General features: G+C 35.6%; 1 protein-coding gene across 8 annotated transcripts in view; it reads left to right on the top strand.

Annotated features, from left to right (window-relative positions):
* REV3L (REV3 like, DNA directed polymerase zeta catalytic subunit) overlaps positions 1-26,042 on the top strand; it is a 176,626-nt gene that overhangs the window by 28,547 nt on the left and 122,037 nt on the right. For all 8 annotated transcript variants that reach the window (XR_009054327.1, XM_057739215.1, XM_057739216.1 and 5 more), the window contains one exon: positions 24,318-24,507. Coding sequence is in view for 7 of the 8 variants with exons in the window: in XM_057739215.1 (XP_057595198.1) it covers positions 24,318-24,507 (190 nt within the window). In the remaining variant the exon portion in view is untranslated. The remainder of the gene's footprint in view (positions 1-24,317; positions 24,508-26,042) is intronic.

Below are 26,042 nucleotides of genomic sequence, written 5' to 3'. Positions count from 1 at the left end.
TATTTTAAAAAGAGATTTTCTTTGTGAGCTTTGTAAGAGTAACTTTTCTATGCCAATTTCTAAATTTATTTAATACCTTTGATTGTTGTTTCTTTGAGCTGCATTCTTTTTTTAAATTGAAGTATAGTTGATTTACAGTGTTGTGTTCATTTCTGCTGTACAGCAAGGTGATTCTGAGATATGTATATGTTCTTTTTTATATTCTTTTCCTTTATGGTTTATCACAACATATTGAATATAGTTCCCTCCCTGTGCTGTACAGTAGGACCTTGTTTATTCATTCTATATATACTAGTTTGCATCTGCTAACCCCAAACTCCCACTCCATCTCTCTCTCCCTCCCCCTCAGCAGCCACAAGTCTGCTCTCTATGTATGCAAGTCTGTTTCTGTTTCATAGATAAGTTCATTTGTGTCATATTTTAGATTCCACATAAAAGTGATATGTGGTAATTTGTCTTTCCCTTTCTTCACTTAATATGATTATCTCTAGGTCCATCCATGTTGCTGCAAATGGCATTATTTCAATCTTTTTTATGGCCAAGTAGTATTCCATTGTGTGTGTGTGTGTGTGTGTGTGTGTGTGTATATGCAATCCTGAGGATATATCTCTCTCTCTCTCTCACATCTTCTTTATCCATTCATTTGTTAATGGACATTTAGGTTGTTTCCATGTCTTGTCTTTTGTGAATAGCGCTGCTGTGAACATAGGGGTGTCTATCTTTTTGAATTATAGTTTTGTCTGGATATATGCCCAGGAGTGGGATTGTTGAATCATATGGCAACTTTATTTTTAGTTTCTTGAGGAACCTCCCTACTGTTTTCCATAATGGCTGCACCAACTTACATTCCCACCAACAGTGTAGGAAGGGTCTGTTTTCTCCAGTGTTTGTTATTTGTAGACTTTTTAATGATGGCCATTCTGACTGGTGTGAGGTGGTATCTCGTAGTTTCGATTTGCATTTCTCTGATAACTAGTGATTTTGAGCATCTTTTCATGTCCCTGTTGGTCATCTATGTGTCTTCTTTGGAGAAATGTCTATTTAGGTCTTTTGCCAATTTTTCTATTGGGTTATTTGTTTTTTGGTTGTTGAGTTGTGTGAGCTGTGTATATTTTGGAAATTAAGCCCTTGTTCATTGCATTGTTTGCAAATATTTTCTCCCATTCTGTAGGTTGTCTTTTCATTTTGTTTATGGTTTCCTTTGTAGTGCAAAAGCTTGTTAGTTTGATTAGATCCTATTTTGTTTTGGTTTGGTTTTTTTTCCCGCTTTTATTTCTATTGCCTTGGGAGACTGTCCTAAGAAAGCATTGCTACAATTTATGTCAGAGAATGTTTTGCCTATGTTCTCTTCTAGGAGTTTTATGGTGTAATATCTTATATTTAAGTCTTTGAGCCATTTTGAGTTTATTTTTGTGTATGGTATGAGGGTATGTTCTAACTTCATTGCTTACATGTGGCTCTCTAGCTTTCCCGGAACCACTTGCTGAGGAGACTTTTTCCCATTGTGTATTCTTGCTGCCTTTGTGGAAGATTAATTGACTGTAGGTGTGTGGGTTTATTTCTGCGCTCTCTATTCTGTTCCATTGATTCATATGTCTGTTTTTGTGCCAGTACCATGCTGTTCTGATTTCTGTAACTTTGTCTGGGAGGGTTATGCCTCCTGCTTTGTTCTTTTCCCTCAGGATTGCTTTGGCAATTCTGGGTCTTTATGATTCCATTTAAATTTTAGGAATATTTGTTCTAGTTCTGTGGAAAATGTCGTGGATAATTTTATAGGGATCACATGAAATCTGTAGGTTGCTTTGGTAATATGGCCATTTTAACAGTATTCTTCCAATCCAACAGCATGGGCTATCTTTCCATTTCTTTGAATCCTCTTCAATTTCCTTTATTAATGTTTTATAGCACTCAGCATGTAAGTCTTTCACCTCCTTGGTCAGATTTATTCCTGAGTATTTTATTTTTTTTGATATGATTTTAAAAAGTACAGTAAGTCCCCTACATATGAACCTTCAAGTTGTGAATTTTCAAAGATGCGAACGTGCATTTGTGTGTCCAATTACATGTTAGTTCACATGTCTGGTGTACATTATCACGTGTGTGCATCCTCTACAAGTGGTTGTCCTTTTGTGTACTTTACAGTACTGTGTAGAGTACAGTAGTACTATATCTTTATTTCAAGCCCAGGATGCTCAGAAGCGAGCATAAAAGCAGCAGTGATGTAGCTGGTACTGCTAAGAAGCACCAAGTGATAACAATGGAAACTAAAGTGAAAATAATTGAGAAAGTAGAGTGAGGCAAGAAGATACAATTTGGAGATCCCAGAGAAAGGACGAATAGAGACAAGAGGAAGAAGAAGTAACTGAAGAACCAAAGAGATTCATGGTGCAGGAAATGGCAGAGGAATTGTCTTTATGTGAGGAGGCACTGTTAGTTTTTGATGCACAGGACCCGAACATAGAACGTGTTGTACACAAAGGTTGCAGCAGGCGTTCAGAATGTGGTCCAGTGCTACCATGTCATCTGTGACATGAAAAAAAAGAGCTACTACCCAGACATCACTGGATCATTTTGTCAAGAGGGTAGATAGAATTGAATGCATCAAGGAACCAGAACCTGTGCCATCAATGTCAGGCATGAGTGAAATTGCAGCTTGCCCTGTTTCCTATTGCTGATGATCCTTCAGCTCTACCATCTCCCACCTCCTCTCCCTTCTCCAGTCAGTAACTGTTCTTGCCTGTTCCTCAGTGGCAGCTGCTGTATGCCAGCTATTGTACTGCTGTACTTTTCAAGATACTATACTGTAAGATGAAAAATGTTTTCTTTATTTTTTGTTTGTTTTTTATGTATTATTTGTGTGAGAAGTATTATAAACCTATTACAATACAGTACTACACAGCCAATTGTGTTAGTTGGGTACCTAGGCTAACTTTGTTGGACTTACGAACAAATTGGACTTATAAATGCGCTCTCAGAATGGAACTTGTTCATATGTAGGGGAATAACTGTATTGTTTTTTTACATTCCCTTTCTGATATTTGTTAATGTAAAGAAAGGCAACTGATTTCTGTATGTTAATCTTGTATTCTGCCACCTTGCTGAATTTATCAGTTCTACTACTTTTTGTGTGGAGTCTGTAGGGTTTTCTGTATATAATGTCATGTCATCTGCATATAGTGATAATTTTACCTCTTACCTTCCAATTTGGATACTTTTAATTTCTTTTTGTTATCTGATTGCTGTGGTTGGGACTTCCAATACTGTGTTGAAGAGAAGAAGCGAGAGTGGGCATCCTTCTCCTCCTTTTTTTTTTTTTTTTTTTTTTTTTGACAAGCCACGCAGTTGGCAGGATCTTAAGTTCCCTGACCAGGGATGGAACCCAGGCCCCAGCAGTGAAAGCACCAAGTCCTAACCACTGGACTCCCAGGGACTTCCCAGGCATCCTTTTCTTGTTCCAGAGTTTAATGGGAAAGCTTCCAGCTTTCCACCATTGAGGATTATATTGACTGTGTTTTTGTCATAAATAGCTTTTATTATGTTGAGATATGTTCCCTCTGTACCCACTTTCATAAGGGTTTTTATCATGAATGAATGTTGAATTTTATCAAATGCTTTTTTTCCTGCATCTATTGAGATGATCATGTGGTTTTTGTTGTTTGTTGTTGTGGTGTATCACATTGATTTGTGTATGTTGAACCATCCTTATTAACTTGGGATGAATCCAGCTTGGTTGTGGTATATGATCTTTTATATGTGTTGTTGGATTTGGTTTGCTAATATTTTATTGAGAATTTTTGTGTCTATATTAATCAAAGATATTGGCCTGTAATTTTCTTTTTTGGTGGTGTCTTTTTCTAGTTTTGGTATCAGGGTGATGGCGGCTTCATAGAATATCTTTGAGGGTGTTCCCTCCTCTTCAGTCTTATGGAAGAGTTTGAGAAGGATCGGTATAAGTTCTTCTTTATATGTTTGGTAGAATTTGCCTGTGAAGCCATCTGGTTCTGGACTTTTGTTTGTAGGGACTTGGTGGTGGTGGTGGTTGTTGTTGTTTGCTTTTTTTTTTTTTTTAACAGATTCTTTACTTCTAGTGATCATGTTTTACCTGCATTCTTGTTAACACTTTTCTTCCTATAGAAGTGTAGTCTTATTGACACTTTAACTAGGGCCAAAAGTTTCTGTTATTCCCTCCCACCCAAGGCAGTTTGCCATGTTCCAAGAGCCTATGTTCTTTTCCCATTGCTATCTTACTATCTTCAGTTAAGTCTCATAAATGATGCGATAATCAGTTGCCTGAGTACCTAAGTTCATTCTCTCAGTTAATCATTGCCTTCCATAAATCTCCCTTACTTTGGCCACTATATTTTAAGGGAAGAAGTAAGATGAAAGTATTAAGTTCTCTTTGCCAGTTGAGGAAAGTATACCTTAAACATTAACATGCTTTGTAAAGTTTTTCCAGTGGTAAAAAAAAAAGGAAGAATGAACAGGTGACATTACAGCCCTGGCACTTTTTTCTTTCAAATAAATTTCATTTCTTTAGATTTTTAGATTAGGGGAAGCCTGCAGCTAGCTCCTTAGTCATATTATCTTGGTTATATTAAAAAATTTTTTTTGTTTTGTTTTGAATGAAAGTAGCAGTTCACAGGAATTTTCAGAACCTAAAACTGAAATGTGAAGTCAAATTCTAAACAGCTGTCTTTGCCATAACTGTTAATTATCAAACCATCATTTGTCCTTGATCTAGTGAATGTCACCTGGGAAGTTTTGTTATAGAATTCTAATCAGTACTCTGATCGTATCTTAAACTTCTCATTTTCTTCATTTAGAATAATAATTAGCTTTTTTTTTTTAACCATGCTCAATCTACCACATTTATTATTTTGAATATTTATGTTTCATCATTTAGTTGCACTCAGGCATAAGAAAGTCTCTGGTATTCTAATCATATAGGTATTTGATAAACAGACTGAGAAGTTTAGCTCTAGGTGTAAAGTCTGGTTTCTTAACGTGTTTTCAGAGCATTAATGGTGTCACAGCATCCTGGTCTTGAAGAAGATGTAAAAGAAAGGTATAAAATATAAAGTTGTAAAAGAAGGTGTAAAAGAAAAAACTTTTTAACGTAGAGGAAGTTAGCAGCCTTTCATCATACTCATCTCTTCCTTGTAGCCCTGTCACTGGTCCTGTTATTTTTTAAGGGTCAATAATGCCTAGTTTGTCAGATTGTGCTCTGTGTAGGTAATTCAGTTGTGGCTGGTTTACATATTTGGGCATGCAATAATTAGCTTTTTATCTCACATAACTTATGAAGGACTGAGGATTGTGGCTTATAAATTAAATAGGATAAATCAGTTGGTCTCTACCTCATTTACGTTATAGTCTAAGTTCTTGAATCATCATGTATGTGATAGAGTAATTAAGTCTAAAATTAATCTGTTCTCATGTTAGGAGAATTAGGATTATAACACCACTGACTTGTAGGAGCATTTCAAATTAATATAGCATCTTCAGCTGCTCAGTACTTAAAGGTACACTTTATATATCACCATGTTCTTGTGAGATGGATGTTGTTTTGGAAAATCTGAGAGCTCTGGAAACCTATTAGGGGAAACCTTACAGTGGGGTTTACATCAGATAGAATGGGCCCAGAGATTCGTTCATAGCCTTTAAGGAAGGGACATCAAATTCTTCCAGTTACTTCAACTTCTGGAAATTCATCTAGATAGGGCCAAGAGGCAGGTTATTTATGTTCAGGGTGGTGAGGGAGGTGGTAGGGCAGTCCAACCAAATGGCAGTCTCACTCTTAGTGTTCTCCTACTTTGGCCCTTCAGTCTATGGTGATGAGTTAGGGTCACCTTGAATTGAGCCACCATAGATCTTCATCAAGAAGTAGCAGCATTTAACAGTACAGAAAAATTCTCATCCTTAAATCAGAATAACAAAGTTAATTTGTCTGAGAAGGAGCTTAAAGGTTATGGGTTGAAGAACTATCTTTTATGATATGTTTTAAAGAGAAACAGATTGATACATTTTCTAAATAGGAGATTAGAAATGGATGATATGACAGATTTTAGAAGAGACTTGGAAGGCTAAAAATTGTCTAGAAATGCTCAAATTAGGAGCGTACTCCTTTTGGCAATTGACAAAATTAAGAGAAATTGGTGAACATATAAATTATTTTCATTTAGGACAGAATATAGGTTAATAATATAGGAGGTATTATTTGACAAATGCCAGCTAAATTTGCAATCAGCTTTGGCAGAAGATTAGGAAGGAGCATGGGTTATGGAAGAAACATCAATGTTGTTAACTGTGAATAGGCATTCCCCCCCCCATTTGAGAGATCTATTTTATTTATTTATTTATTTATTTATTTATTTGGACACACGGGCTTAGTTGCTCCGTGGCATGTGGGATCTTCCTGGAGCAGGGACTGAACCTATGTCCTCTGCATTGGCAGGCGGACTCCCAACCACTGCGCCACCTAGGAAGCCCTTATTTATTTTTTAAAACCACGTTGTTGAGGTATGATTGACATACATATGTTGTTTGTCTTATTATTGAGTTGTAAGAGTTCTTTTTATATTCCTTTTTCAAATATATATTTTACTAATATTTTCTCCCAATTTGTCCTTGTATTTTCATTTTCTTAACTGTGATTTTCAACAAGCATGCATTTAAAGTTTTTGATGCTCTCCAATTTATCAACTTTTTCTTTTGCAGTTAATGCTTTCCATGGCCTATTAAAAAATCTTTATCAAACCTAAAGTCACGGAGATTTTTTTTCTTTTTTTTTCTTCTAGGAGTTTTATAGCTTTAGCCCTTTTATCTAGGTCCATTATCCTTTTTTTTTTTTTTTCTTCAGGTCTTTACTGGAGTATAATTGCTTTACAGTGTTGTGCAGTTTCCACTGTATAACAAAGTGAATCAGCTGTATTTACAGATATATCCCCATATCTCCATATCCCTGTAAAAAAGGAATGAACTACTGATACATGTGATGTCATGGGTGAACATCAAAATCACTGTGCTGGGCAAAAGAACTCAGGCACAAAAGGGATATGTACGGTGTGATTTCATTTTTATGAAGCCCTAGACAAAACTATTGTGAAAGATCAGAACAGTGATTGTCTCAGAGGAGGTGAGGATTGGCTGAAAAAGTGGCACAAGGGAATTTGGGGGGTGATGAATATGGAAAGTGTTCCGTAACTTGATGAAGATACACTTATTTGTCAAAATTAATCAAGGCACAGTATTTATGTGTTTCACCAAATGGAAATTTTAGACTCTTCCCCCACTCCTCCCAGAAAAGAACAGTAAACAAATATTGAATTGTAGTTAGTAGATATGCCCTTCTCAGTGGAAGTGGTTAGTAATTCTGAAACTACATTTTATGTTTTCTAAGTTTGTGCAGACAAGTAAATATATGTAGGAAAATGGGAGCCATGTTTCTCACTGTTGGCCAAGAGAGAAACATGGAAATGGGGACAGCTAGACTGTCTCTGGGGTATTAGGTTGGAATTGGAGGTATCAGTATGAGCTCAGTTTTTACTGTGTAGAGAGAAGGATAGATAAGTAGGTTGGTAGATTGGGTGGGGGAGAGGGAGGGAGGGGAGGAAGGAAGGAAGGGGGAAATGGAGGGAAGAAAGGGAAAAAAGAGAGAGAGAAATATAGCAGTGTGTGTATGTGTATAAATATACAAATTTCCTAGCCCTGTTTGCTTAGAGGTTCTGGAATTAATGCACCCCCATAGCAATAGCAATGAGCACACTTTACATCCAGATCTTGATTTCCAAATAACATTCTCACTAAACGTACCTTTGAGAGAGAGCTGATTCCATGACTGGGGCAAAGAATGTACAAGATGAGCCTAGAACATCTTATTGTTCCAGAAAATAAGAACGTGTTCAAGTAATGATGGGAACATATCAAAAGGACACAGAGTTCTGGTTTTCACTCAGACATGAAAAAATTAGAAGTTGTCACTCTTGTCCTCACAAGAACAAAGCTGAACAAACAAAAATCAACAACTCTGCTTAGATCCATAAGAGAAGTGAGGTCACAGAGTAAACCAATACCCTAAAAACTGGAGAGACAGACAAATACAGAGAATCACAGCTTACCAGGATCAGAAGCTGATGGAGCCAGGAACAGGTAGGAAAACTTAAATTGTAACTGATGAACTCCCAGAAGCTGAGTATGGATTAGCTTGAGAGTTAAAAATTCCTGGGAGCTCTGTTTTAGGGAAGGGTCCCACACTTCTGTGAGTTTTTTCTTCCACGAGCTCTACCAGGTTCTCACAGTGAAGAATGCCGGGGAAATCCTTTTATGCTTCCAGCAGAGGGAGTGGAATCATAACCATTTTGAAATATGCTCAGAGCATTCTGTTTTCCCCCTACCCAAAGAGGGAAACTACCAGAGCCTAACCAACTTGGGGAAAGAGAAATACCCAACTCCAGCCCCCTCTAGCCTAAATGCCTCATCTAAGAGGGGAGAAAAGACTGAGAGGCACTTGCGAAGGCCACAAGCCAGGCACACAGGGCCACTAAAAGACTCAGACTTAACCATAAGATTATAGAACACTTTTCGCTCCCCTTATATCTTACCACCACATCAACGGGGCCCCTGTATAGTAACAGAGGATTACAGGTGGAAAAACTATGAGGTTTGCACTTTATTTAAGGAGTTTATGGGGAAACTCAAAGACAACAGGAGAGACAGAAATAAGGACATTAGAGGAAATTTTAGCCTCTGATACCTGTAGCTCCAGTAAATACAGCCTAACTCCTAGTCAAATATGGCAGGGATTTTGGAATTGTCAGACTGGGAATTTAAAATGAAACATTAATATACTGAGGGCTCTAATTGGAAAAGTGGATAACATGTAAAAACAGGTAGTGTAAGCAGAGAGAGGGAAACTCTAAGAAAAGATCAAAGGGAAATACTAGAAATCAAAAGCACTGTAATAGAAATGAAGAATGCCTTTGATGGACTCATCAGAAGGAAAATAGAGGAAGGAACAAAAGAAATATTTGAAGTAATAATGGCTGAGAGTTTTCCAAAATTAATGACAGACACCAAACCACCTATCCAGGAAGCTCAGAAGACACCAAATATGATAAATACCAAATCTACCCTTAGGCATATCATTTTCAAATTGCTAAGAATTACATTGGACTTCTCTTCACAAACCATGCAAGCAAGAAGAGAGTGGAATGAAATGTTTAGAAAGAGCGTTAGAAAAGGACAAGTGTAGGTAAAATAAAACCTTTGTTTTCTTATTCTTAATTGACTTAATAGATAACTGTTCAAAAAATGATAGAAGCAATATATTAGGTAATTATAGTTTTTGGAGAAGTGAAATGAATGATAGCAATGTTATAAGGGAAAATGGAGGAATTTGAAATAGTGTTATGAAAAACTTGGAATAGTTATAAACTACATCACTGCTATAAAGTGATATAGATTAGATTTAAATATATACTGCTAACTCTAGAGCAACCCCTAAAATTCAGTTTCCACTGACTCTGGTTTGCATTGTTTTTGATAGGTTTGGCAATATGTTTCTGCCCAAAATTTTGAACTCCTGATTTTCATGATTTATAACTCTGCCTTATTCAGGCCCCCATGTGACCAGTTGTATGCTTAGTAGAACTAACTGGTCATATCAGTTTGGTACTCTTAAATAACTATACATAGTCCTAGAAAACTTCCTTTTAATTCATATACAGAAGTTGTAGGGTATTTGGTGGAGGGGTGGTTGAGGAGTGGGAGAAGGCTATGCTGCTTCTACCTTATGAAGAGCAAATATTAAATACAGTGTAGTAGTTTAGTTTTATTGTCATTTAGTTTTCATTGTCTGAAAAAAAAAATCTTACATTGACAGTTCTTTCTTTATTCGTAATTTATTTCTGTAATACAAATCCACTAATCCATTTTTTAATGAATGCATTGACCCTAATGGTATATTCAAAATAGGACTTCTCATTGGAGACCTCTAAAGGAAACAGTGAGTATGGATAGGTTAAAAAAATATATATGTGTGTGTGTGTGTGTGTGTGTGTGTATATATATATATATAAAATAACATAATATTATAAATCAACTAATTAAAAATGTATAAGTATATAATGACAGCTTTATTCAGATATAATTCACATACCATGCAATTTAACTATTTTAAGTGTACAGTTCAGTGATTTTGAGTATATTCACAGAGTTGTGTAAGCATAACCAGAATCAATTTTAGAACATTTCAGTCACTCTAAAAAGAAACACCATATCCAGTAGCACTCCCTGCTCATTCCACCTAGCACTATCAGCCCTTAAAACCTCTAAAAATCTTTCTGTCCCTGTAAATTTACATACTTTATAGACATTTCACATTAGCAGTCATACAATATGTGATTTTTTGTGTGTTTGGCTTCTTTAACTTAGCATAAGGTTTTCAAGGTTCATCCATGTTGTAGCATTTATCAGTACTTCATTCCTTTTTTATGGCTGAATAAATATTCCATTGTATGGATTCCACAATATATTTATCCATTCATCAATTGATGAACATTTGGGTTATTACTATCTTTCGGCTGTTGCAAATAATGCTGCTGTGAGCATTTATGTGCAAGTTTTTGTGTGGATGTATATTTTCATTTATCTTGGGCATGTATATAGGAGTAGAATTGCTGGTCGTATGATAACTCTGTTTAACATTTTGAAGAACTACCAATCTACTTTCCAAACCAACCACAACATTTAACATTTCCACCAGCAGTATATGAGGTTTCCAGTTTCTCCATAGCACTTGTTATTGTCTGACTTTTTGATTATAGGCATCCTAGTACATGTAAAGTAGTATTTAATTGTGGTTTTGATTTGCATTTCACTGATGGCTACTGATGTTGAGCATCTTTTCATGTACTTATTAGCCATTTTTATGTTTTCTTGGAGAAATGTCTGTTCAGATCCTTTGCCCATTTAAAAATTGGGTTGTCTTTTTATTATTGAGTTGTAAGAGTGTTTATTCTAGTTACAAAGTCGCTTATAAAATATGATTTCCAAATACTTTCTCTTGTTTCTTAAGTTGCCTTTTTACTTTCTTTTAGATAGGTAAAATTTTAAGGTCCTTGAGTGTTTAGCTACCATAAAATATGGTTGAATAACTTACTAGATTTGCATAATTTGTTTGTAACATTTTATTTATGTGCCTTTGAAAGAAAATTCAGGCATTTATATACAAATTTGACTGGACAATAAGTTTATTTTGATTAGCTATTAAAATTGCTTTAAATCATATGAGTTGAATTTTCAAAAGGTAATCATATTACTAGTTTTACTTCAAGACCTTGGATTACTTACCTTTCAGTTGAAATACCACAAAGATTAATATGTGTGACCATTCTGGCTAAAACATCGGAAACTAAAACATTTGTTTTATAAGTCAGGATATTATTTTTAGCAAAGGTTAATAAGTGCTAATTATTTTTATGACATTTAATCTGAAAGGTACACATTTTCTTGGAGATTCTAGCTTGAAACCACTGTTAGCAGTTTAATTTTTTAAGGCTAGGCTTCTTAGAAAAGTCTGGTGGTATACCATGGTGTGTGAAGTAGTATCCAAACTTAGGCCCACAATCACTGTAAAAGTAAAGGTAATTACTGATTTCCTTTCTATAATGATAATTGCAAACTAAATTACATATGAACTTTGGGCACAGCATTTCATCAGATTTTTGACATGTTAATCATAAAAGAAGTTACATGTTATATTTTGCTGTTGGTTATTTTACTGCTGTTTAATATGGAATGGTGGTCCTTAATTCAGTCCCTTCTAGTCTCTTGCAAATAGGGGGAGATAGGAGGACATTCTGAATATCTTCATTAGCGTTTGAAAAGTGATATTTATAAGGAGAAAAAATAAAAGCAGTCAAATTTTCTACTAGACTCAATTTTTGAAAACCCTTGTAGGAGTTACTCAGTATGAAAAAAATCTTGTTGTGTCAGTTTTCTAACCATAAATTCTCAATTCTCTGACATCAACTTTGGAGGTTCTTCAGTTCAGTTGTGACACTACCTGAACTTTGTGCAGACCCCACAGGGTAAGGGATCAGTCCCATAAGATTGTCCCCACTGTCCCCAGCCACAAATGTGGTCCCCAGGCTACCTGCACTTCTTTTCATGCAACTACAGATTAGAGGATTTCCACAACCCCTCCCTCAACTCCCTTTCAGGTTCAATAAATTACTATAATATCTTACAGAATTCAGGAAAGTGCTGTACTTAATACAGTTTATTTAAAAGGATACAAATGAGCAGCCCGATGAAGAGATACATAGGGCAAGTTTCAGAAGGCTCCTGGACTCAGATGCCTCTGTCTGCATGGAGTTGAGATGCGTCCAGGAAACTCCCCAAAGCCTCATTTTTCAAGAGTTGTTATTGAAGTTTCCCTACGAGGTCATAATTAATTAAGCCATTGGCCATAGGTGATTGAACTTGGAAATGAGACGGGGAGATGGGGTTAAAAGTTGCAACCCTCTAATGATGTGGTTGATTCCTGGGTAACCGGCCCCCATTCTGAAGCTATCTAAAGATCCCACCAAGAGTCACCTCATTAGCATAAACTCAGGTGTGGTCAAAAGGGGTTCATTATGAATAACAAAAGATACTCCTATCACTCAGGAAATACCAGTGGTTATAGGAGCTCTGTATCAGGAATCAGGCACAAAGATCAAATATATACATATTTTTAAAATTATACCACACATGCTTATCTAACACATATCAAACACCCACTATATTTCAGGCTCTCTGCTAGGCATCAAGAATAGGAAGAATAAGAAAGACATGATGTGTGTGTTCAAGGAACTCTGTAGGTGTGAAGACAGAGACACTGAAGTTATATCTTACAGGGGGCTAGGGTCTGAAGCTAAAGGTATGAGATTTAAACCTCATAGGCAGAATTTCTCTGACAGTCTTCTCTTAAATTTCATGAAATCTACCACACTGTCTTTCAGTAAGTCCAACAGCTTAATTTTCCTTAGTTTTGACAGTAATCATGGTCTCCTCAGTTGAATTCTAATTGAAATAGTTGGTTTGTGATCAGGGCCATGTTTTATGAACACTCTTAACTGTATCTTTTAAACAGTAGGATCACACTTAGTTGCCTCTCTCAATAGCTGCTTCCACTGTTAGAGGCAGGTAGAAACTGAGAGACTATCTAAGGAACAGCAGATTTTTTATATCTCACAGTGCTAGAAGATAAATTTATTGACCGACATACTAGTAGAATTTGTGTTCTTATATTATTCATTTGGTCTCCTTCTCTGTCTGTCTCTTCCCAGCCTCTTCAATCCCTTCCTACCCAGTAAATAAGATGTTTATATGATGTGATTTCACTGTATATAAGCATATGTATAGTGTAATATGATAAGTGCCATAATAGATTTATACAGGTGCTTTGAGGACATAAATGAGGAAGCAAGTTTTAAACTTACTTTTGTAGGTAAAGGAAGATGTTCATATTTGAATTAGCAAGTGAGCTTGTACTTCAGAAATGAGATGCAGTTAGTTTTCCATCCAAACACTAATCATATCTTTATTTTCTTCAAAAAGTACTCTTTAAAAAAGTACTCTTTATGTCAGTCTTTTTCCTATTTTCTCAGTGATTCTTCTGGTTCTAGAGTATTTTAATTAATTCAAGGAAATATATTGAGCATGTCTGAGACATGACTGAAGCAAAGGATTCTAGTCTCCAGAGTTTCTTTGGTTTGTGATGCTTTTGTAACTTTTCCTTATTTTGCATAGTACCCCAAATTGTACTGGTGAATGGAAAAATGGAAAAATTGATCTTCCCCACTGAGTAGAGAACTGTAGGCCAAGATATAATGTGTCCTTTGGCCACCTACATGGTTATGTTACAGTTTTATATCTGGTGTTTTGCTCTTTGTTTTCTCTGTGTATAAAAGCAGAAAGCTTTTTTTTGCTCTGCTCCTCCATTACAACCTTCCTTTATGCTAAATAGATATTTTCTGGTATACTATTTTAATTCTGTTGTGTGTGTGTGTGTGTGTGTGTGTGTTTGTGTATATTTAAGTTATTTTCCTTGTGGTTGCCATGGGGGTTACAGTTGACATCTAAATTTAAAACAGTCTAGTTTGGGTTAATCTCAATTTTAATATGTAAAAACTTTGGTCCAGTGTAACACCATTTAAACAAATTACACCTTTATACATTATAAGCCCATCAGCACACTTTCATAATAATTATTTTATGCACCTGTACTTTAAATGAGATAGAAAAAAAGAGTTACAAATATACATTTTTATTATCTTTTGTGTTTACCAATATAGCTACCTTGACTCCTGCTCTTTATTGCTTAGTGTGGATTTAAGTTACTATCTGTTGTTCTTTAGTTTCAGCCTGAAATGAAATATCCTTTAGTATTTCTTATAGGGCAGGTCTGCTGGTGACATATTCTCTCCGTTTTCATTTATCTAGGAATGTTTTAATTTCTTTTTTCCCACTTCACCTAGCTCTCTTTCATTTTTGAAGGGTACTTTTGCTAGATATAGAATTCTTGGATGACAGTCTTTTTCTTCATCATTTACCCATGTCATCCTACTGGCTGTTGGCCTCCACCATCTCTAAGGAGAAGTCAGCTATCAATCTTTTTAAGGAAACTTTGTACCTAAGAATTGTTTTGTTTTCTTTTTGCTGCTTTCATGATTTTCTCTCTGTCTTTTGACAGTTTGGCTATGAAACATATAGGTGTGGATCTCTTCAGTTTTGTCCTACTTGGAGTTTATTGAACTTCTTAGATATACATACTAATGTTTTCCATCAAATTTGGGAAGTTTTTTGTCATTATTTTTTAAAATATTCTTTCCACTCCTTTCTCTCCTCTCCTTTGGAAACTCAAAGTTGTATATATGTTGGTACACTTGATGGAGTCCCACAGGTCTCTGAGGCTCTGTTCATTTTTCTTTACTCCTTTTCTTTTTGTTCCTCAGATTGGAGAATCTCAGCTGACCTGTCTTCAAGTTCACTGATTCTTCTGCCAGTTCAAATGTGCTATTTACCCCCTCTATAAATTTTTCATTTCTGTTATTACTCTTTTCAACTTGAAAATGTCTGTTTGATTCTTCTTGTTTTTTTAATTGCCCTGGGTAGAAATATCCTTTTCATATTTAAATGCCAGCTCTCTATTTGATTCTTTTTTATTTTCTGTCTCTTCATTTATATTTTCCATTAGGTAAAACATTCCTCTGAAACTTTCCTTTAATTCTTTAGATATAATTTCTTTTATTTCTTTAAAATATTTATAATAGCTTGTTTAAGGTTTTGTCTAGTAAGACCAATATCTGGACTTCTTCAGAGACAGTCTCTGTTGACTTTTTTTCCCTATGTATGGGCTATGCTTCCCTGTTTCTTTGTGTGTCTTATAATTTTTTTTTTTTGGAAACTAGACATTTAAAATAATGTGACAGTTAAGAAAATCATATTCCTTCCTACCCCCAGGATTTGTTTTGCTCTGTTGTTCGTGTTGCTGTTTGTTTCTTTAGTGATTTTCCTGGTCTGATTCTGTTCAGTCTTTGTTCTTTGAAGTCTTCTCAGCTAGCTTAGTGCTCAGTTACTGATTGGCCAGAGAATTTTTTAAATGCCTTGAACCTATAGGTCTCTGTTCAGTTTTTGCTGAGAGGCTGTGTGTGTGTCTGTGTGTGTGTCTGTGTGTGTGTCTGTGTGTGTGTGTGTGTGTGTGTGTGTGTGTGTGTGTGTGTGTGTGTGTTGGAGCAGAGCTTCAAGGTCAGCCAGAAGTGAAAGATTAGGGCCTTCTCAGGTCTTCCTGCACATTCACACAGCTCCACACATGTACATAGCCTTCTAAATTCCTAGAACTATTGCAGAGCCTTTCAAAGCCCCTTATAGACATTTCATTCCTCAGTTTTTCCTTTTATGCATTTTGGTCAGCCTCTTATTAACTGCAACTAGTAAAAATCGTTCAGGCAACTGTGGTGTTAAGCAATTGTTGACTATTTTCAACAAATATGCTGCAGATAGGACTATACACATAGAATGAGCTCTGAGTCTTATCGAATAAAGACAAGCCCTGAGAATGGAGTATATTAATTAGCAAGCTGCCAGGCAGGTCAAATAGTAACAGTTTTATAGGGCTTTGGGGGAACTTCAAATCTATTCTGGCCTCTCCAGTGTGTGCTTGCTTTTGGGTTTCACAGCTATCATCGTTACAAGATTTTGGTTTTCAAGGCTAATCTGGAGCTGGGGATGAGAGATTGAATTAAGGCAAGACCCTGCAAAGTTTGCTGTTCTTGCTAAGACTCAACTGGTTTTCATGAATAAACATTCTTTGGATTTTCACAAGCCTTTAGTTAATTTCCAGAATGCTGGGAAAAAAAGTTGATTTTAACAATATTTGTCAGTATTCTCTAAAAAGTTTTTTCCTGAAATATAGTTGATATATAATATATTACAGGTATACAAATAGTGGTTTATAATTTTAAAGGTTATATTCCATTTATAGTTATTATAAAATATTGGCTATATTCTCTGTGTTGTAAAATATATCCTTGTAGCTTATTTTATACTTAATAGTTTGTATCTCTTAATCCTCTACCACTATTTTGCCCCTCCTCCCTTCCCTCTCCCTACTGATAACTACTAGCTTGTTCTCTATATCTTTGAGTCTTTTTTGTTGTATTCACTAATTTGTTGTATTTTTTTAGATTCTGCATATAAGTGATAATCATACAATATTTGTCTTTCTCTGTCTGACTTATTTCACTTAGCATAGTACCCTCCAAGTCCATCCATGTTACAAATGGCAAAATTTCATTCCTTTTTTATGGCTGAGTAGTATTCTGTTGTGTGTGTGTGTGTGTGTGTACATATGTACACAGCTTCTTTATCCATTCATCTGTTTATGAACACTTAGGTTGCTTCCGTATCTTGGCAATTATAAATAATGCTGCTCTGAACATTGGGGTGCATATATCTTTTTGAATTAGCTTTTTCATTTTCTTTGGATATATACCCAGGAGTGGAATTGCTGGGTCATATGGTAGTTCTATTTTCAGTTTTTTTTTTTTTTTTCCAGAAACCTGCATACTATTTTCCATAGTGGCTGCACCAATTTACATTTCCACTAACAGTGTATGAGGGTTTTTCTCCACATCCTTGCCAATGTTTGTTATTTGTGTTCTTTTTGATGATAGCCATTCTGACAGGAGTTAGGTGATATCTTATTGTGGTTTTGATTTGCATTTCCCTGATGATTAGCAGTGTTGAGCATCTTTTCATGTGCCTGATGCCATCTGCATTTCCTCTTTGGAAAAATGTCTGTTCAGGTCTTCTGCCCACTTTTTAACTGGGTTTTTTGTGTTTTTGATGTTGAATTGTATGAGCTGTTTATATATTTTGGACATTAACCCTTTATCCATCATATCATTTCCAAATATTTTCTCCCATTGAGTAGGTTGTCTTTTTGTTTGACAGTATTTGCCAGTATTCTTGTTGCTTTTATGGAGGAGCAGGTTTTCAAAGGTTCTTGCTCTGCCGTTCTAGAAGTGCTGCTTCCCATTCTTATATATTTTTATCAGCATTCTGCTTCCAGTCTCTGATGCAGCCCCTCATTGCTTACCTTTCTCTTATACATTTCTACTGGACCCTTAGAACTCTGGTTCCATGGCTAACATGCATTCTCAATTATTCACTGACTATTACCTCTCTTTCTTGCCAGGCAGCCCTTTCAGGAGCTGATTCTCTTACATCCAACGTAAATCAGAATCCTCTATTCCTCCCTTAAATGTTAGTATTCCGCAAGTTTCTGGCCTACACCCCTTCTCTTGTCTGTCTATTGTCCCTGAGCATTCTTACCCAATTGCTGCTCATACTCTCAAATCAGTCTTCTTATCTAGCCCAGATTTCTGTCTTAAGCTCCACATCTGTGTCTAGTTGTGCTTAACGTAAATCTTCATTTAGAATTTCTACAGACATGTCCTCACGTTCAAAGCAGAAATCAACCTATTCTTCTTTCTCAGTTTTCATTGAATGGCAGTCCCATTTATCTAGTTGCCTAAACCAAGGATGTGGGTCATTTTTTATTCTTTCTCCTTTACCCTACCTTCAAATAACAGTCAGTTACCTTTTGATTCTGCACCCTAAATCCTTCTTGATTTAGGTTTTCTTCATCTCTACTGACATCTCTTGCCTTAATTACTCCAATAGCCTCCTAAACAGATCTTCCCATTGTAGTTCTGTCCCCAGCTTCTCCACAGTGTGTCCATAAGGAAACTTTATAAAATGCAAATCCATATAGGTCACAGAGTACACACACACACACACACACACACACACACACACACACACACACACACACACACACACTCACTCACTCTTTGCCCTTCTCTCCATTGCGTTCCTTGCTCCATTCTAATTGCCTTCTTCCTACTTCCAGACCATGTCATGTTCTTGTTTGCTTTCAGATATCTGTACGTACTGCAGTGTTCTTTCTCACTTTGCTCTTTTGTTGCTTCCTTCGGGAAGCCTTCTTGTATTCTTACAAACTGTGTTAGACACTTCTGGGTGTAGAATTACTGTACTGTGATTGCCTGTTTACTCATCTTTATCTCCAAGTAGAATGTCAAGTCCATGAGATCAGGGACTGTGATTACGAGTAGCCTGTGGCCTAGCAGCTAACACTGGGCTTCCACAAATTATTTGATGAATAGAGCATTTATGCCTACATGTATGAATGATGGAACCAACCACGTTTAGCACTGAGAATACAAAGTTATACTATAAATAAAATAGCCCTTTAAACATCTGATTTTGAGGAATATAGCTGTGTCAGTAATGTAGGATTAGTAACTTAAAGCCAGTGATTCTAAAGAAAGTCCTGTATACCTTAGTTGAAGAAATAAAATGGCACGAATATATGTGAAATCCAAAAGCATTATTTATAAATGAAAGGAGCAAATGAAGAGAAACTATTCAACAGGAAGTTATATGCATATGCCCTTTATAAAGTCAGTGATTGTACTTAGTTTTCATTTATTTTGTTTTTTTTTTTAATTTTGTTTTTAATTTCTGGGTCATTGAAAAGTAGGTGACTTCTTCCTTTTTGCCCTTCTTTTACATAAATTGTATGATATGTAGAAAATATATGTAAGTAACAAGAAAAAAATCACCCGTTATCTGGTTTAATGGATTATATACATAGTTTCATAACTGAAATAAATCTGGATATCACCAGAAATAGATATATCATAAACATCTCTTTACACTAGGAGATATACGTCAGTACCACCTGTTGCTGAGGTTAGCAGACTTTTTCTTTATAGGACCACATAGTACATATTTGAAGTTTTGAGGGCTAGAAAGTCTCTGTCATAGCTATTCAACTCTTCCTGTAGCAAAAGCAGCCATAGACCATTCCAAATGGATGTGGTGTGTTCCAATAAAACTTTATGTACAAAAACAAGTGACAAGCAGGATTTGGTATGAGAGCTGTAGACCTGTGATACACATATACCATGATTACTTAATCTTGGGGAAGTTTATTTTCAATTTTTTTACTATTAGTTATACTATCTTAGCACCTTAATACCTAAATCTTTATGTACATTCTTAATTTTTTCCTTAGCATAAATTCTGAAAAAATGTAGTTTCTAGGGCTAAGAGTACATCGTTAAGACTTTTCTTTTTTAAATGAGAATAGGTGATATAACACTTGCTTTCAAACTGTGACAATGAGGAGTTTTGTTTGATTCATTTTGTGGTTTTTGTGGGGATGGAGAAGGAAAGATGGAGTGAAACTTTAGATAGAAGCAAAAAAAGATTGGAGGGAAACACTGAGTTAATGATAGTAATACAAAACTTAAAAAGAAATGTTCCAAGAAGAAGAAAATATGAAAAATTTCATAAATACAAATTTTCCTGTTCACATAACCAAGTTTCTTTTTGTTTGTTTGTTTTATAGCTCTGTAGAGTTTGTTTCTTATTCAGTCTTCTAAGATACTCTTAGGCCATCATGATTTTGATTGTGATTACCAATCAGCTTGTTTTTTTTTTTTTTTTAAAGAAAAAGGAAAAAGAAGATGCCGTTAAATTTTCCTGTTCTGGTTGACAAGTCTAGTCAGACCAGGGAATGGTAAAATACTATCCATGGACAAAATCCCTCCTGTTGCCTGTTTTTGTAAATGAAATTTCATTGGAACACAGCCATGCCCATTTAGTTAAGTACTGTCTATGACTGCTTTCAGGCTACAACACCAGAGTTAAGTAGTTGTATCAGAGACAGTATAGCCCATAAAGCCTAAAATATTTAATTACTATCTATCACTTCACAGAAAAATAATTTGCAGACCCAGGAATTAGAGGAATAGCACATATCAGTCTTTCTATTTATTGAGAACAGATCTACAATAGCAAAAGTAATTTTGCTACAGATAAACTAACAAGATTTTAGAAGCACAGTTAATTCAGAGCTCAAATCTGGGCACTTAAAATGTAGAAGAAAATGTGAGAAAACAAGATAAGAAATGTTGGAATACAGAGGATTCAATGTTTAGTGTAATTCTAAGTTCTGTGAAAGATTAGATTTAGAGCACCCAAGTACTGGCTGTTATAGAGGCACCTACCTTAGTTATAAAAGCTGGTCTTACACACAGTTGGAAAATAGCCAGTTCCACAAAGTTCTGCTATAGTGTCTTTAAAAGTGAGCAGTTATGCTGTGGTAAGTTCCCTCTGATAAGTTTCCTGAAACAACTTTGTTGCAATTTCTGAATGAGAAGACATCAGTCAAATTGGAAAATTCAAACTCTTAATTTTTTGAAACCTGTGTACATAGGCTTATTCTCCCAACGATAGTCTTTATTCCTACTGGATTTGTTGTCTTAATTGAGTTTCACATGACAATAATAGGGGACATTCAGAGAGCAGAGATATTTTCTTTCTTTGGATCCACATTACCTGGAAATAGCTAATATCCAGAACCCCAAATCATTTGGTAAGGTTTTGAAACAGCATAGTTTTATTAGTTTTATAAAAAGTTTCTTAAAAGAATCCTGTGTGTGGAACTCTAGACTGAAGTCAAATGTTCTTCTTAACTTGGCCATTAAATAGATGTTGAAAAAACCTGAGTCTGTAGTATCAGCTACCTGGACTTCTTTTATGAGAGAGAAGCTACTAATTTAATGTGTACACCACTAATTTTAGGGTGTTTTCTCACAGTCGGATCCAATCCTAACTGAGGGGGCTCAGGGTAGACTAATTTATCTCTGAGGAACTTTACATCTGTGTGGCTCCACACATTTGTGTGGGATAGAGCTGATGGAGGGAAATAAATAAAAGTGGTCTGTATCTTGTCAAGATAAAGCAATGTTGCAACAGAACTACAAATTTTATAATAAAAGACATACTGTTGCCAAAAAGAAATTGACTCTCATGTTCACTTTCACACATTTCTCTTTCTTTGTTTAATTTTTGAGTTCTTATTTTATCTTGTTTTTCATAATTTCTTTGACACTTATTCTGTATTAGAGCTGTTATGGTTCTGCCAAGAATTCCTTATGCTGTGATTGTTCTTCAGGAGATTGTTCTTGAGGAAGGAAGGGTGGCGAGTAAAGTACTGAGGTATCCCTAGCTTCTAGAGAACTAGATGGAGGTGCATCTCTCTTGATGTAGTGACTACAGCTTTGCGTGGGACTTCAGGTCATTCAGGGTAGGAAAGTGCAATAAGCTAGGGATCCTATATGTCCTTCTTAACCCTGATGGTGGTGCCTTAGTTGTATCAGAGTGCCTCTGTTTTCATAGATTTGTTTTTTCAGATATTCTAGGCTTTCACACCAATCCTTCTCCTTAAGCAACTCTTCTATTTTGCTGGTGGTTCGTTCATTCATTTAATAAATGTCTATTAAACACATATGTTTTGTGCTGGGTCCTGGGGATATTATGATCATGCAAACACAGCACAAGCTCCCAAAGAATTTGCAGTCAAGTGGGAGAGTCAGATAAGGAAACAGGTGTTTACAGTACAAAATAAGAACTGGAGAAATTAAGGATTAAAGAAGCCAATATTAACTTTTGAAAAAACATTGCACCAGCATGGTTAAATGGAAAAAGCATTGGTTTTAGATTTTGTTGATCTGCTTTCAAATCCTGACTCAATTACTTAATAGGTATGTAACTTTGGGAAAGTTAACTTTTGTGATACTTGCAAGGTTGTTCTAAGTTTTAGAAATAAATATATGTAAAACACTTAGGTGCCTGCTGAATAAATGATTTCTGCTTTTTTTCTAAATTATACACCACAAATTATTGTAGTTCCAAAGCTATTAAATGGAAAGATCATTTCTCTGGCCCCTACTTCACAGGAGATGTGAAAAGAGGATATTTTAAATTTTTTTATGAACTTTGTAAATATCCTGCCTATAAAGAAACTATTAGAAATCAAATTTTATAATTTCTTACAAAATTTACCCAAATTTCCATTATTAAGATATGGACTGTAAAATTAGTATCTTAAAAACTTACAATATTGCTTGTGAAATATGCTGGTAATTTTGTAATCACTGGTCTTAGATTTTGTCAACTTAAAAAGGGAATACTTTTTTGTCTTCCCACTTCCCTCACCCAATAGTTTAGCATGCCAATTACTTTTCACCAAATTGTGGTTTATATCCGGAAGTGTGATAGTTATAATCTTTTTTTCATGAGATGTTTAAAAAGCATTCAAATAGATCATTAGTAAATTGATAAAATATCAGTATATTTTCTTAAGACTCACTGATCATTACAATTTGAATTTTTTTCTGTTTGAAGAATTAAAAGCTGCAATGCTTAGAAAATAGTATCATGCTGTATTTAGAAATGAAACAGAATAAAGAATTTGCTTTTAACTGAAAGTATTTTTTCATTCCTTTGAAATTAAGTGACAAAATTAGAAACTCAGATTGGTCTAACAGCAACACAATTTGTAAATTCTTCAAGAGCATCAAAGTTGGTAGCTCAAATCAGAATACTGTACTCGGGAAGGCATAGATCTTATTCCATTATGTGACCTTTACAGTTTTGCTATACTTTATGTAATAACTATATCAGATTTATTTGTTAATTCTGTGATAGCTGTACGTTAAAAATAAGGCAAGCTGATGTTATTCACTATAAAAGTAAAAATACAAATATCAACAGAACATAGAACTATATTCTATGTATTTTATATAAATCACTCTAAATTATAAATAGGAAATAGTGATCAAACAAATACTTTTCTACCAAAAGAAAAAGTCAGCGGAACAGAGTGGGATAAGAGGTGGGGCAGAAGCCCTAGGATTATGTTGGCAGGGCAGTACAGTTATAGTGAGTGACAGCATGAGAAAAATGGATGTGTTCTTCCATCAGTGCTGTTCTCCTCTGTTTGAATTAGACAAATGGCATGTGCCCAAGGGGAACAAGGGACAATGTTTGAAGGACAGGAAGCACTTTTATACAGTCGTGCCAGATTCATGAGAGTAATGGTGCATCTGCTTTTTGTTGCTGCTGCTGTTACTTGACCTTGTCATGGATATATTACTGTTTCTGTAGCACTTCTTTAGTGGGTTCTTATTCATATTACTTTCTTTATCATGGTTGTATGGGATTCTCTGTTGGCAAATCAGCACCATTTACCCCTTCTGCACCTTGCCTGATATAATGGCTTGCTGGGGAGTGTGCATGCTTGTTTTTTTCCCTCATTGTGTCTCCCCTGTCCCATTTCACCAAATGTGCAATTTAGATATTCAGAAGTCCATTACAGACAAGTGATCTGTAGGGGTTTTCTTTTGATTTCCTTCTGTTTTGATTTTTTTTTTTCCCTAATAGCGAAATTTCATTTTTACCCTTCCCAATCCCCACTCCCCCATAGCAAAACTCCACACACTGGAATGCCGAGATAGACATTCATTGATTTATTTAGTAAACTTTCAGTAAATTTTTGTAAGCTTCATAACACTGTGTTAAGTGGTATTACAGGGCAATTTAGTGACGTACATAAAAGTAGTTAGATTATGAGGGTGAAGTATTCAAACATATTTTCACCAGAACTACTATTTAAATCATACTATAATGCTTATATTTATAAAATGCTTCTAAACGTTCTGTTGTAAAATATAGTCAATACAGGTGGCTTTAACTATGGGTTAGTTTCTTCAGTGCTTCCCTCAGATAAGCTGTATTGCCATTAGACCACTTAAATGACTTGTATTCTGAGCTTTGTAATGTTAAGATTTTAAAATGCATCTCAAGTCTAAACTTTACAATGTGTTACATTTTAGGTCAGAAGACATGTCTTCATCTACATGGCATCTTTCCTTACCTCTATGTGCCATATGATGGTTATGGACAGCAGCCAGAAAGCTATCTTTCTCAGATGGCATTCAGTATCGACAGAGCACTTAATGTGGCTTTAGGCAATCCATCTTCCACTGCTCAGCACGTGTTCAAAGTGTCATTAGTATCAGGAATGTAAGTATATGATAAAATCTTTTTAAATTTCTGTTTATCTGTATGAATATTGTTGTTCTAGTTAAAAGAAAACATATCCAATTCAAATATACTCTGTTAATTTTTCTTTTATTTCTAATCTAATGGAACCAGGGTGAATTTCTTACTGTAACTTTCTAAAGTCAATTTTTATTGTAATGAAAGATAGATGGTTAACAGTTATTTTCGTTTTAACTTTTTCTATTTCTCTGCTTCCTAGAACTGTAGAAATTCATGTAATTCTTTTGTCAAGTATTTATTGAGCACCTTTTATGTGCCAGGCACTGTTCTAAGTGCTTGGGATATATTGGTGAACAAAACAAAGATCCCTGCCCTCATGGAGGTTACATTCTAGTAATGGAAAATAGAAAATAACCAAAAGATATAACATGAAATAAATTTATTTATTTATTTATTTATTACATGGTGATTAGTACTATAGAACAAAATATGTAGAACAGGTAAGAAAGATCAGTAATGTGGGGTGGGGAAGTGGGCTGGTGGCAGTTTTATATAGGGTAATCAGGGAAGGTGTCATTGACACAGTAAATGACATTTGAGCAAAGACTTGAAGGTGAGAGGATGGGAATAAAATGGAGGCCAGGTGGCTGGAGTGGAGGGCAAGGAGAGTGGACAAAATGAGATATAGAGGATGGAGATCATGTTGGCCAGTGGATCACCAAAATCAGTTTTACCTGGTTTGACAGCCATGAGAATGCAACTCTCAGATCTCCAAATAGAAAGAGTGTAATTGAACAATGGCCCTAGCTACTGCACTAAAATCCATCTGTCATCCCGTGTAAGCTGAAGCTGCTTTCCATAGGCTACTCCCAGCCAATGGCTAAGCACAGCAAGGATACTAAGGCAGGCCTGTTTTTGGGAGATACTTGGGGACTTTCAGACAGCCTTTCTGAACTTCCACTAGAATCACACTGCAATAAAAGACATTTCCACTCATCTTCCGTCTGTCCTTCTCTCCTTCACGTAGACCAGACTTGTATCTAAGTCGTGTGGCTGTCCCACCCTCTCTTGAGTTCATCTTCATATTCTCTCACATGTTTCCACTGATTAATTTCTTGCACATTTTGACATCTACTACTTGGAGGACTCAGACTAACACACTTGAGAACTTAGACAAAATACATTCTTTGGTCTCACCCAGACCTAGTGAATCAGGTACTCTGGTGGTGGGGCCCAGAAATTTGTGAGCCTTTTTGCTGATTCTGATGCATACACCAGTTTGAGAACCACTGCAGTAGGCTATTCTAAGGACTTTGGCTTTTACTCTGAGCTATTGCATGATTTTGAGCAGTCATGATGTAACTTAAACGTGAAAGGGTTACTTTAGCAACTGTGAGAAGAATAGATCATAGGGGCATAATAGTTGAAGCAGGGAGAACATTAGAACTCTGTTTCATTCATCTGGGTGAGAAAATATGGTGGCTTGAACTAGGGTAGTAGCAGGGGAGTAGTGAGAAGTGATCAGCTTCCAGATCTATTCTGTGTTGAGTTCCCAA

Source organism: Hippopotamus amphibius, chromosome 6 (genome assembly GCF_030028045.1).
Source record: "Hippopotamus amphibius kiboko isolate mHipAmp2 chromosome 6, mHipAmp2.hap2, whole genome shotgun sequence".
Lineage (NCBI taxonomy): Eukaryota > Metazoa > Chordata > Mammalia > Artiodactyla > Hippopotamidae > Hippopotamus > Hippopotamus amphibius.
This window is presented reverse-complemented; position numbering and strand designations above follow the sequence as displayed.